At 54.2% G+C, this 13727-nt stretch overlaps 1 protein-coding gene across 5 annotated transcripts in view; it reads left to right on the top strand.

Annotated features, from left to right (window-relative positions):
- The window catches only part of DIP2A (disco interacting protein 2 homolog A), a 117303-nt gene extending 103576 nt beyond the window's left edge, over positions 1-13727 (top strand). For all 5 annotated transcript variants that reach the window (XM_042956162.1, XM_042956161.1, XM_042956164.1 and 2 more), the window contains 12 exons: positions 268-389; positions 520-631; positions 2067-2176; positions 2654-2784; positions 3465-3633; positions 4192-4362; positions 6350-6411; positions 7087-7144; positions 8987-9061; positions 10260-10434; positions 11100-11223; positions 11746-13727. In XM_042956162.1, the coding sequence (XP_042812096.1) occupies positions 268-389; positions 520-631; positions 2067-2176; positions 2654-2784; positions 3465-3633; positions 4192-4362; positions 6350-6411; positions 7087-7144; positions 8987-9061; positions 10260-10434; positions 11100-11223; positions 11746-11998 (1562 nt within the window). In that variant the 3' untranslated portion in view covers positions 11999-13727. The remainder of the gene's footprint in view (positions 1-267; positions 390-519; positions 632-2066; positions 2177-2653; positions 2785-3464; positions 3634-4191; positions 4363-6349; positions 6412-7086; positions 7145-8986; positions 9062-10259; positions 10435-11099; positions 11224-11745) is intronic.

Below are 13727 nucleotides of genomic sequence, written 5' to 3'. Positions count from 1 at the left end.
AAGGAAGACACGCACTGTTTGCATTCTGAGGCATGTGTAAAGGGATGCAGATCCTAGCAAGAATAGAATCAGGAAAAGGAGCAAAAAGATTTTTATGGAGTCCTTTATTGAGACAGTTTCCCTGTCTCAATATCGTATTAGTTTGGAGAAGTTGTGTTTGATCCACGTAGCACGTGACAGGAACCCTGCTTTATCATTCCGTGGTACTAGGCGCTGTGAGCCACACTCCACCCTGCACTGACCCCCTCTCACCATGTGTCTTCCCAGGGGTGGACCTCATTGCCGCCTTCTATGGCTGCCTGTACTGCGGCTGTGTGCCTGTCACCGTGCGGCCTCCGCACCCCCAGAACCTGGCCACCACGCTTCCCACCGTCAAGATGATCGTAGAGGTACCTGTGCGCTGTGGACGGCCAGGCAGGCCCGATGGGAGGGCCCTTGTTCCGGTAGACCAGAGGTCTCATGTGTCATCTCTCCCAGGCCCTGCGTCTCACTCACGCCTTCAACCCCTGTGCCCTGCAGGTCAGCAAGTCTGCTTGCGTCCTCACTACACAGGCCATCATGCGGCTGCTCAAGTCCAAAGACGCAGCGGCTGCCGTGGACGTCAGGACCTGGCCGACCATTCTAGATACAGGTACCTGTCCTCAGCACCGTTGGTTGTGTGCTGGCCCTGCCAGGACACACCACCTTTCCTTTCTTTGTTGTAGGAGTTGCATCATTGCCACCAAAAAGTAAGAGTTAGGTAAGGGCAGCTGAAGTCGGTGGTGAGGAGGCTGCTAAAAGGGCCCTTGCCACTGGGTTGCTGGCAGCCTGCATCCTGGTTTCACTCATGGTGGGGCCTCTGAACCAGAGCAGAGATCCTTGCATGAAGCCTGTGTGCCTGTGGACCGCCCCCCCTCTCACTGCCTCTCATGCCTGTACAGCAGTCGGTGGTTGTGGGGACACATGTCCCATAGCACACATACATCTATCCTTTGTCCCCATCATTGGGGAGTGCTGCTGTGCCCCATGAATTGCTTGTGGGCTGACCAGGAAGGCTGTAAACCCCTGGACCACTGTGCCTTGGACCCTGAGGTCACCCTCCCCATGGAGACACCCCAAGCTAGTAGCACCCACAAGCTTTGTTAGTGACTTGAGGTGCTGGCCGTGGAGTACGCGGGAGTCCCTCCTTCTCCATCGCACCTGGCAGGCATCTGTCTGTCTGTGCTCTCCGGGCAAAGAGGTCAGGGACCATGTTGTCTGTGGCGACCTGCCCAGTACCTGTCTGTAGGCACAGGGAGCTGGCTGGTCCAGGGGCCCCCGGGCGGGCTTAGGAGCAGACTGCCTCCAGAGGGTCACATTGCTTCACCAGCTTGCTACGACTGGGTGGGCCCCAGCCCTTGCCTCACTTGTGTCTGCCTCACGGTCTCATAGGAGCCATGAAGCGCGGCAGCCCTGAGGGCCCGGCCCTAGTGCTGTCTCTGCGGTCAGAGTTCTTGTTAACACTGGCTCTGCCACAGGCTCTGTGACCTCCAGTAGGTCCCTGCACCTCTGAGCTCTCCCGCTGCTAAATGAAGCGGCTTCCTGTTCGGCTCTCATGACTTGTCTTCCCTCTGTGTCCACTTCACCCACTGTCACCACACATTCAAAGCCGTCACGGTGGGTCTGCTCCACATGACATTTCCTTGAAGGTTAAAATGAACTTCCGGGGCACCTGAGTGGCTCAGTCATGTGGGCGACCGACTTCAGCTCAGGTCATGATCTCACGGTCTGTGGGTCAGAGCCCTGCGTTGGGCTCTGTGCTGACAGCTCAGAGCCTGGAGCCTGCTTCGGACTCTGTGTCTCCCTCTCTCTCTGGCCCCCCCCTGCTTCCTCTCTCTCTCTCTCTCTCTCTCTCTCTCAGATAATAAACATTAAAAAAAATTTTTTTTACATGCACTTCCCCATGTACCCATGTGGCCTGCTGCCTTGAGGCCTCCCTCTGTTCTGCACTCACTCTCCCCCAGACTCCCCAGGTATGAATCCTGTTTCCTTCCTCCCTATGAGAGCCTGAAGTAGCATTAACATTACTGGTGTCTCTGGTTCAACAGATGACATACCAAAAAAGAAGGTGGCTAGCATTTTCAGGCCACCGTCCCCAGACCTGCTCGCATACTTGGATTTCAGCGTGTCGACTACAGGGATCTTAGCAGGTGTGAAGGTGAGCCCTGTGATCATAGCTCTTACTTGCTTCAGCCTTTGATGGGGTGGGCGGAGAGGATGGTGGGTGTGGGTTTATGCAGGCCCTCACTCTTATCCACAGCTTGAAGCAACAATACTGTTCCTTGAAGTCTGTGTTAACTACCAGTAAACCCCCCAAATTAGGTGAGCCTGAGAATAGTGCATATTTTGATGTTCTGTGGTAACATCTAAACTCAGATTTACGACTGTCTTTGGGAGCAGGTGGCTTTGATGAGTCTGTCTCCTTACCAGGAGCCAAGAGCTCCATTCAATTTTTTTATTATTCTGAAATCTCATTTAGAAGGTTTTTAGTGTACATTTTCCTGTGTATTATTTGGTTTGTATGCAGATTTGAGCAGCCACCCTTTAAGGAAATAAACGTGCCTGGCGGCTGTGGTTGGCGGCCACTGTTCTCTCTCCCCTCACATCACTGACCAGATCTTTCATTGTACTTCAGATGTCGCACGCAGCCACAAGTGCCTTGTGCCGCTCCATAAAGCTACAGTGTGAGCTGTACCCCTCGAGGCAGATCGCCATCTGTCTTGACCCCTACTGCGGCCTTGGCTTCGCCCTGTGGTGTCTGTGCAGGTGAGTGTGCAGATGAGTGTGCGGGTGATGTTGCAGGTAGTGTCTCTGCAGGTGGTGTGCAGCAGGTGAGTGTGCAGGTGCCATGCCCACCTGCAGGGCTGGAATTGCTGCTGTAAGTCTTTGGAGCTTTGGTGCTCATTTTTGATACTCACGAGCCTAAGATAACACATATGAGTGGGTTTGTTTGGGGGTGAAAAGGATTGGAGGCTGGGTCTGAAATTGAGTAAAAGAGTAAAAGTATATTTTTCATTAAATATAAACAGTACTCATTACTAGTAATAGGGAAGAGACTACTTAATTTCATCAGATACTAGGAAGTAGTGACAAATCTTTGGAAGAAGAAAGCCAGGGACTCCAGCCGGCAGACCCTGACCCAAACTGTGATCCCGGATCCTTCTGAGGTGCTTGGAGGGAGACTAAACCCCTGTATATCACCCCTGCTCCTGCCCCCACCGCCCCAGTACTTTCTATCGAAACTCCCACTTGATATTAGGGCACAACTGCATCCTGTTCTGGCTAGAAAAGAAGTGCCCTCAGAGAAGGAGGAGAGAGGTGGGCACCCCAGGCCCTTCTGGCGCAGGTGGACAGGGCATCCCTGAGGCTCATGGGCCGAGGACTGACACAGAGCCGAGGCCGCAGCTGTCCTGCTGTCCTGACCCTCCCTGTGCTCTCTCTCACAGCGTCTATTCCGGACACCAGTCAGTCCTGGTGCCCCCGCTGGAGCTGGAGAGCAACGTGTCCCTGTGGCTGTCAGCCGTCAGCCAGTACAAGGCCCGCGTCACCTTCTGCTCCTACTCCGTGATGGAAATGTGCACCAAGGGCCTGGGCGCGCAGACCGGTGTCCTCAGGGTGAGCGCAACCCCCTGTCTGCCACTGAGGCCTGCCCTGCACCCTGCTTTCCTTCATCTCAAAGTGCCCAAACCAGGGGCTCCTGCGTTGGTTCTAAACTGGGCCCCTGGGAACGTTTAAAAAAAAAAAAAACCTCCCAAGATCTGTTCAAGCCGTTTATGGAAACAGAGAAAACCCTTTCCAGGAGTTGAGCCGCACTGGCTTCATGGGCCCTCTTCCCTGCACCTCTAGAGGTCACTCCCTTTATCGGCACAGCCCACACAGCAAAGGAGAGTGTGAGACCCAGGCAGGGGTGCAGGGGCCAGAGTGCAGGGGTACCGGGGAAGGGGGGGCGGGTCCTATACTAGCTCTGAGCAGTGCACCTCAGGGTCCCCTGAGGCCTGGGGTGGAGCCAGAGCTGTGTGCAGGGGCGGGAGCCACCTGGATGCCAGGAGTGGGGGGCGGGGCACCCTCCAGTGCATCCAAACTTAGGACCCTGAGGAACCAGGACCAGCTGGGGAGGTGGGATCTGCATCTCCACTGGGACTAGCGTCCCTGCCCTGCCCGCCCTGCCTGCAGACGAAGGGGGTGAACCTGTCCTGTGTGCGCACCTGCATGGTGGTAGCTGAGGAGCGGCCCAGGATCGCGCTCACACAGTCCTTCTCCAAGCTGTTCAAGGACCTGGGGCTGCCAGCGCGCGCTGTGAGCACCACGTTCGGGTGTAGGGTCAACGTGGCCATCTGCCTCCAGGTAAGGCCTGCACCGGTCTTCTGCAGTCCTCGTCCTCCCTGCGTGCGCTGTCCTCCCTGCTTGCCCTCTGAGCCCTTGGTGTTTTCACTTACACAGAACCGGTCAGCTTTGTGAGCCAGGAGGTTGTTATTTAAAAGATGTTCTAGTCTTGTTGATGAACAAAGGCTTACTTGGAAACAACACAAGTTGTTCTTGAACAGTGACTATTAACTTACCGGGAAAAATCTCAAAGGAAACAATATGTAGCTAATTTTTTAAAGCAAGATAAACTTGTAAAGACAGTTAGCAATTTTAAATTGAAACATTAATTAATGTGGTGATTTGTATTGCCCTAAATTAGTTTTTGAAACATTAAGGTATTTTACTTGTTAAAAGGAAACACGAAGTTTCAGAAATTGAATAGCTCACTTGTAGTGCTGTTTACTGCTTCTTCAGATGACTGGCTGTTTTCCAGATTTGGTGCTAGTATCTCCATTTCACTTCTTTCTAAAAACATACTGAATGCCTTACTCCACGAAGTGGTTCTGGAACTACAGGGCAGAAGAGGCACCACTGGAGCCAGAGCGGGCCCAGATCCCGGGCTGTTGCCAGGCTTCCGGGGCCTTTGCTCAGCCCTGGTCCTCGGCCGGGGCGCACCTGCCGGGCACAGGGCAGGTCTTACATGCAGAGACTGTCCTCCTGTTCTCCTGGCATTGCTGCTGATGTCCTCTCAACCTTGAAGACTGCTATCCTCTCCAAGCCACAGACCCTTGCTATGTGGCAGGAGGAGGTGGGCTAGGGTCCCCTCCTAATATCCCTCTCTAGTGTAGAAAGTATGACTGAGCATCGGTCAGCTGTTGATGCACAGTTAGCGGCTCTAAGTGAAGACCTTACTCTCTGCTCAGCATTTACTCGATATTTGAAGGTATCTATTCTATTGTCGGCGCGTGGGATGCCACGTATGATTGCGAAAATCTTAACGGATTGTTCATGTTTGCGCTTTGAGATGCAGTGACATATTTTGCTTTCTCTTACTGTGTGTTTCTCACGTGGCCTGTTGCTTTCTGTTTGTGTTTCCTGTGGCTGTCTCCTCCCTGTCTCGCTCTGCTGGCCTTCTTTGCCTCTGTCAGCCCAACAGGCTGGGAAAGCTGGCTGAGCAGGTACGACCTTGACCTCAACCTCAAGGCACCTCTGTGCTTCCCCCATGAGTTCATGTGACCTTCTTGTGAATTCCAGACAAATACATGTTTCCTTTGCTGTCTGACTTTGCTCACAGTGGATGTTATTGGCATGTTATATAAAAGCTCCCTTGAAACCAAATATAAGAGCAAAGCTATTTTCAAAAGAATTTAACAGTCCTAGCGTTACCTCTGGAGGAAGAGCAGTGTTTGGTCTCAAACAATCATTGTTGTTTTAATTCCAGGGCAGACATAGGCTACACTGTCTGGCATCTTTAGACAGTGATGTTGACCAGAGTGTCCATTTAATGCGATGTTTCTTATCGATTAAATGGAACATATAACATCCTCGGCAGGACCAGTGCCCAAGTGTCTGATGAGAGGAGAGCAGGGAGACGTCCTTCGGGCCGATCCCTGGGAGAGCCTCTGCCATGCTCAGCCCTCAGGAGAAGCCGGTCGGCTGGTGAGAGGCCAGGCCCAATCTGACAGCTGGTGAAAATGCCTTCCAAAACCTACGGTGGTGTTTTCACCAAGCACAGAGTATAGGGACCAGCAGGAACAGACAAGTGTTAGAGCAGACACGTAAAACTGCAGGATTTGAGATTTCCAGTCAGTGTTATTGGACAAGTCTCTGAATGTTGTCAAGCCACATAGATGTTTGGACAGAAGCCATCCATGCCCCTGGGCATGCTCAGTGCCCTGAGCAGAGCAGCTGCCTTCCTGGGCGTCCCCTGAGGACCCAGGAAGAGCTGTCACACGGCTTGTGCCCGTGTAGATGGGGACACACTCCTGAAAATGAGATGAAGGTCCTCTGCTGCTCTCCTTTCCAGGGCACGGCCGGCCCAGACCCCACCACCGTCTACGTGGACATGAGGGCGCTGCGCCATGACAGGTGAGGGTCCGCCACGCCCACAGGTGAAGTTCTGCAGGCTGGGTCTGCCCTGACTGGACCTCCCAGCACCCCGGCGTTGGCAGCTGGCTGGCTGAGTCCCCTGGGGGAGCCTGGGCTTCCTTCTTGTTCCCTTGTGTCAGCACAGCTCAGGCAGCATCCCGGTATCTGTTGTTCCCATGACCAGGAGGGATGATGTCAGGTACGAACACTTGGCATGTGTCTTCTCGTGGGATAGAAAACAGGCAAACCAGCCAAGGCAAGGATGTTTTCCACATGATACCATTTTAAGACAGGACTTAGTTTTTACATCAGTAAATGTGTGCTGGGGGCCACGGTATGTACCTGTGAGTCTGGGTCCCTCCCAGCTCTGAAGCTTGATCCTGGCTCTGGATCCTCAAACGTGGCCATGCTGCAGCTTGAGGTAAACAGTGGTGAAGCCTCCTGGAGTGGGGCCATCTGGTCCAGGGAGGGCCCCAAGAACCCTAGAGCAAGCCCCTACCCTGAGCGGTGGCATGTAAGCCAGGCAGCTGGGGCTGGTGCATGTGGAGCTGGTAGTCGCTGCTCCAAGGTCACAGCAAGGTCGTGAGCAAAACCCTGGAGGTGTGGTGTTGTCCACTGACTGACCGTTACAGTGATAATCAGTTTCTGATTACCTTTTCCCTTGTTAATTTTTAGGGTACGTTTGGTAGAACGGGGTTCTCCGCACAGTCTGCCATTGACGGAGTCTGGAAAGGTAGTGGAAGCTGGGACTTACACCCAGGTCCTTTCTTATGTTAGCCCCTGGTGGGTGCTGAGGGCTAAAAATGTCCTAATGGGGGCACCTGGGTGGCTCAGTCGGTTGAGCGTCCGACTTCAGCTCAGGTCATGATCTCACGGCCTGTGAGTTCAAGCCCCGCGTCGGGCTCTGTGCTGACAGCTCAGAGTCTGGAGCCTGCTTTGGATTCTGCGTCTCCCTCTCTCTCTCTGACCCTCCCCTGTCCATGCTCTGTCTCTCTCTGTCTCAAAAATAAACATTAAAAAATAATAATAATAAATAAAAATAAAAATGTCCTAATGGACACAGGTCGACTGTGGTTGGGACTGGGCTGATGCAGAGGGCTCCTCTCCTCCCCACTAGCACACACAAGGACACCTCTGAGCTAACGCCTAGAACGGGAGGGCTTCAGGTACAGAAGCCCAGAAGGATCTCCCACTGTGGGGCTTGAGGCCATGGGCCTCTTGGTTCGGGGCCCCATGCCTTCACGGGTATCTGGAGAGCAGGCGTCCTCAGAACCAGGGAATGTTTGAGGAAAGAAGAGTACCCACACGGCCCTACCAGGCAGTGATGAAGATGGGGATATGGCCTGGGTGCTGTGACTAAGCTGCTGGGCACCAGGAGACAGCAGGTTCGAGGGCGGGGCTGTGTCCCCAGTGTGGCCAGGAACAGACAGCCCCCAATCATAGGGCTTCCCACGGCTCTCGCCGCACATCGTGGTAGGGTCGAGAGCACAGGTAGCGACCTGTCCCAGACCTACACAGTCCCAGAGGCGAGACGTGGAGGCTGGCATGGCTCACGCAGCCTGGAAGGGCTGCCCCAGCTCTGCTCACACACCCTGGTGGTCACAGCTGCCTCTAGGGAGGCAGGGAAGTGCCCAGAGAGGGACAGGGCAGTGGGGCGGCAACAGGACCAGCCCATGGGTCTATGGAGGGGTGGGTGTGGAGGGTGAAAGGTCAGGCTCCTGAGGAGGGACAGCCGCAGTGACGTGGGGCAGGAGTCTCAGCTGTTGCAAAGGTCCTGGAGTGGGAGTGGAAGCTGCAGAGGAGCCAGTGTGGCTGAAGCTGCGGGGGGAGGTGGGAGGGTGACCATGGGCAACAGCGCCTGCATCCACACCTTCCCGTGACCCTTTGACCCTTCCCACCTGCCTGGAGGTCCCCACTGACCTCTGTTTCATGTGGGAAGCCACCGGAGACAGAACAGGTGTCTGGGTGGCCTGACAGGGGCCCAGGCCTGGGGTCCCCTGAGCTGAGGCACCTCCCCGGAGTGTTCTCCGAGGCTGCTGGGGAAGAGCCGGTGCCCCCGTGTGCCTGCGCCAGCCGTGCCCTGTTGGCTAGCTTCCCGGTGCAGGACTGGGGCTCATGGGGCCGACAGAGCCCCTTGCAGGCAGGCGTGATGTGTGGACGGCACCCCACATTCGTGTGCCCTACAAGGGGCAGGTCGTCGTCTTGCGTCCTTAATGAAAGACCTCAGGTACGGCAGATGCTCACGGAAACAAACCCTCCTCACCCCTCTTGAAATCCAAAATACGGTCGGTTCTTAGGAACTGGGATAATTTTGCTAAGATTCACTATTTATTTTACCTATTAAAGGGTCTCTTATGGGGGTGGCTGGGTGGCTCAGTCCATTATGTATCCAAGTCTTGATCTCAGCTCAGGTCTCGATCTCAGGGTCATGAGTTCAAGCCTGCTGTGCACTGGGGCATGTAGCCTACTTTAAAAAAAAAAAAAAGTCTCTTACTTCGATTAAAATTCAAAGTCAAGTTTAGGTTGGTTTCTAACCATCCCCATCATTAACATGTGCACGTCACTCTCCTTCCAGATCCTCCCTGGGGTAAAGGTCATTATCGCGCACACGGAGACCAAAGGGCCCCTTGGAGACTCACACCTGGGAGAGGTAAGGCAGGGGACCCGGAGCCCCCATGGCCTCAGCAGCTGTCCCTTCCCTTCTCCCCTATCCGTCCCAGAGTCGGGAATTCTCAGCAGAGGATTTTGGGTCCTGCAGGATGAAGCCCACCCCAGGGTTGCCCTCCAGCAAAGGGAAACCTCAAGTTCTGTAGGAACTGGGGGGCCTGAGGAGCTGCACAGAAACTGCACCTCCCCTAGAAAAGCAGTCCCTGAGGGAGGGTCCTTGACACCCAGAGGGTGCAGGCTTTGCACGAATGCGTGGGAGTGGGTCTAGAGTAACGCGGGGCAGGGGGGACTGTCCCCCAGGAGCCTAGTAGAGGCCCGAGTTGGTCTGTTACGATGGGTTCCAGGCCTGCGGGCATGCCAGGAGGGTACAAGGACCCTTGTGGTCCCGGTGGATGGGGGCTCGGGGGTATTTACACAGGGCCTCCCAGAGGTCGCTTGGTGTCCCGACTGGAAGGTGTGCCTGTGCCAGGGCTGGGTGTGGTCAGCATGGGGCCTCCCTCAGCCGTCCCTCTTGCTGGCCAGCTGGACCCTGGCCTGTTAGGGTAACAGTTTGTCCCCGAGATAGTCACAAAGGGTCTGTGCCAGGTTGGGAAACCCACCTCTTGGCAGAAGGCCTGTTGGCTGCCTGCGTCTAGAGCCAGGCGCTCAGTCTGGGGAGGAGACTGTGGGTCCTGGATGGGCCCAGTGTGTAGAAGGACTCCCTAGGGGACCCCACAACACCCTGGGTACTGCTAGCACGGGTGCGGCAGACAAGGGTGCGTGGATGCATGTGAACTTAGCATGTCTGCAGGGCGAGTGTAGTGGCCGTGCCCGCTCCGTCCTGTGAGCCCTCAGCCCCTTCACCGGTCCCTCTGTGGATGTGGGACGAGCTCCCGACTCCTTCTCACTGTCAACAGTAGTTCGACGTGAGCAGCAGGGAGGCGCCTCTGTGAGCTCATCCGTGCCACAGAGTCCCACCGGTGGCTCCTAGGGCGAAGGAGGGGTCGCTTCGCTCCAAGGAGAGAAAAGCTGCTTGTCTGCTTTCTCTGTGCCTGCAGTTTTGCTCGAGCCACAAGACGAGAGACACTGAAACAACTCCCCCTCCCCCTGCCTTTGTTCACTCGGCCAGTGGCTGTCTCACGGCAGAACCTGTGCCCAGCGTTTGTGACGTGCCAACATTCTTGTCCCCTGGGCCCCACCAGATCTGGGTGAGCAGCCCCCACAACGCCACCGGCTACTACACGGTCTATGGGGAGGAGGCGCTCCACGCTGACCACTTCAGTGCCCGGCTGAGTTTTGGAGACACACAGACCATTTGGGCAAGGACTGGCTACCTGGGTTTCCTTCGAAGAACAGAGCTCACTGACGCCAGTGGAGGTGAGGGTTACCTTTCACCCCCTGCACACGGGCCGCATGTGTGGTGGGGTCCGTCCACACCGCACGGGAGGCCTGCCGCTGTGGCCCGAGAGTCTGACGTTCATGCCTCAACAGCTCAGGGACTCCTGCTGACCCCTCACCCTGTGCTGTGAGCGTGTATCTTCAGGTGCGGGGGTGAAGGACTTGGGGGTGCTCTGATAGCAGTTTTCTCTGAATATTACTGTTTTGCCACTGTGGGTGTCCCTCACCGGCCTTGGACCCTCGGCCTCTGCTGAGGATGTGGGGGTGTTAGTGATCAGGCCACCAGGCCCTCCCCTTGCATGACCCTGAAAGTTGCAGGGTCCCCGAGGCCACAGCAGGTTTACCAGATCGAGTCAGAACTTCTGGTGTCCCTACAGATGCTGTTTTGTTTCCAGACATGGTACAGATTATTTCTAAATATGTGTTCACGCGTTGGCCTGACTTTCCTGAGGTGTTCCTGGCTGCAGAGGCGCCCTCGCGTGGGACCGAGGGGACGGCACCACCTCCAAGGAGGCCCAGTTGTCACCTGCTGTGTGGACAGCGGGGCCCCGTCCCACAGAGCGCGGCTCGGGGCTGCTGCGGATACGTGGAAGGTGCCGCCGTTCCCCGGGTGCCCTTCTGAGGTGTTTGCACCGTGTTCACAGAGCGGCACGACGCGCTGTACGTGGTCGGATCTCTGGACGAGACGCTGGAGCTGAGAGGCATGCGCTACCACCCCATAGACATCGAGACGTCCGTGGTTCGAGCCCACAGGAGCATCGCCGAGTGGTGAGAGCCACGTCCCGCCCTGCCCGGTAGCCCCTGTCCCTGCAGCCTCTGTCCCTGCAGACGCTCTCCACGGGGGGGGGGGGGGGTGTGCTGGCGGACACCTGCCTCTCCAGCAGCAGACCCCAAGCCCCTCGCAGCCTCTCTTTCTCGTTTCCCGACCACCTGTAAAGCAAGAGTCTGGCCCCCAAAACATGAGGTGTCTACAGTTATCCTGAAGTGTTTCTGTTTTTAATGTGAATTTTTACATTTAAGTGGTCATGACTCACCATGACTTCACTTTGAAGGGAGCTTGAATTGGGACACATACAGCTTTCAACATCAAATAATACTACTGGTTCTTATGAAGGACTTCAATTAGAATACAGATTCCCATAAAACACATTTAGCCCAACTTCAAATTATGTTGGGCAGTAGTGCAGGCCAACTACCCTGTACCTGCACCATTTCCCACTTGTCCATTTGCTCCCAGAAGCCTGTGCCCGTCCCATGCATGATGCCATCTACCCCTCCCTGTCCCTGCAGTGCCGTGTTCACCTGGACCAACCTGCTGGTGGTGGTGGTGGAGCTGGATGGGCTGGAGCAGGATGCGCTGGACCTGGTGGCCCTGGTGACAAACGTCGTGCTGGAGGAGCATCACCTGGTCGTGGGTGTGGTGGTCATTGTGGACCCAGGTGTGATCCCCATCAACTCTCGGGGCGAGAAGCAGCGCATGCACCTGCGCGATGGCTTCCTGGCTGACCAGCTGGACCCCATCTATGTCGCCTACAACATGTGAGTGCCGCCTGTCGACCCCACGTTCCTGAGACAGGTGTGGTCCCCGGCCTCCTGGTGCGGGAGCCGGTCAGAGGTGTTGGGGCTTGTGAAGACACCACACTGTCTGCAGCCACCAGAAAAGACTCCAGTCTTCATGGAATGCTGTGCCCTCTGCTTTTACGGACCCGTCCCAAGGATCCCCAAATCTCATTTTAGGAGCCACTTCCTGACTATTTGAAGAAATGTTTTCATCTTCGAGGACCTTTGTCAGTCGGTATTTGAACAGGTGGGCGCCCGCGAGGGGGCCTGGAGTGGCTGCGGCAAGGGATCACGAGCGCTCTGCTGTGCTGCGAGTTTGCACTTGTTTTAGGCTAAAAAATACCATTCTTGATTTTAAAAATTCAATTATTTATTCTCACTTCAAATGACAACTTCATGTATAGAATTCCTGCCAGAAAGAACTTGAGGCCCCTGGGGAGGAGCAGAGTGATGGAGGGAGGCAGTCCTGGCCTGCCCTCCCCACTCTCAGACCCGAGGCCCTGCTGTGGCCACACGGCACTGCCTCTGCTGGTTTCATTATTGAAACAGGTGTGCCCAGTTGTCTGCATTTGTTGTCACGAATACTCAGTAAGTGCCATTTGGGGCTGTCAGCTTAGACGCGTTGTTTGGGGAAGATTAACCAGCATTTAGTCTGAGACGACTGTCCCAGCTTTGTGACTCCATGCTGTGCCGTTACAGTACCTGTTGTGGTAACTCCACAATATGAATTCTTCTCGGTACATGGAATTGTGTTGAATTGTTACTTTTATTACAGTTCGACAGACTTGGAAGCATTGGCGGCAGCGTCTGAGGCTTTCAGGTCGTTCGTGCTATTTGCTGAGCGCCCTGCATGCAGTCTGGGGGCTGCGGAGAGACCCCTGCCCGCCTGGCGTTCGCAGTTTCAATTGTGTGCCTATAAAACTTGGCCAAACCATATTCAGTTATTTTATTCAAACTTGATGAAACTGATGTAATATAGTAAACCTAAATCAAAGAAGAGAATGTAAAATCCTTTAGATACTTTTAAGAATTTGAAGCAAAGCTCAAACCTTAAGACAGATTATTTTTATATAGCTATTAAAGAGTGTTATGAAGTTGTGGGGTTTGGGGGGGATTGAGGGTGGGAAAGTTTATGAATTATGCATGCTTCCTAGGAACAACCAGGCTTTTCAGGAATTAGCCTGGAACAGTGCCTAACAAAGCTATTATTAATTCTCTACCATTTTAAATTCACCACCAAATGGGTCTGGCTAAGTGGGCGGACTCTCACATCCTACTCATATTTGGCTACAAATAGCACGTGCATAGTAGTTCTGTTGCCTGTGGTGTTGAGCTGCGGCTAGTATGTCACAGCATACTGGAATTCTAATAACTCTATTGTAATTATGTACAGAATCTGTGTAACTTATTGTCTGACATACAGAGGTTCTAGCGGCGGACTCATGGACATTCCTTAGAACGGGATGGCCAACGGGGAAAAACTACCTAACCCTAATCTTAATGTTGTAGTTTTATAGCAAACAAATACTGTAAAATTTTTGTACTGAAAGGTCAGTGGCAGTAAGACAAGGTGTCTTGTAAATTCAGATTTTAAGAAGCGCATTAAAATGTTTTAAAAGTACTCTCTGGGAATTCTGTATATCACACTAAAATTTTTTTATATCATTATGTTAATAAAAGGTATTGACTATTTGTAATTCTGCACTTTGAAA

The sequence above is a fragment of the Panthera leo genome, chromosome C2 (assembly GCF_018350215.1).
Source record: "Panthera leo isolate Ple1 chromosome C2, P.leo_Ple1_pat1.1, whole genome shotgun sequence".
Lineage (NCBI taxonomy): Eukaryota > Metazoa > Chordata > Mammalia > Carnivora > Felidae > Panthera > Panthera leo.
This window is presented reverse-complemented; position numbering and strand designations above follow the sequence as displayed.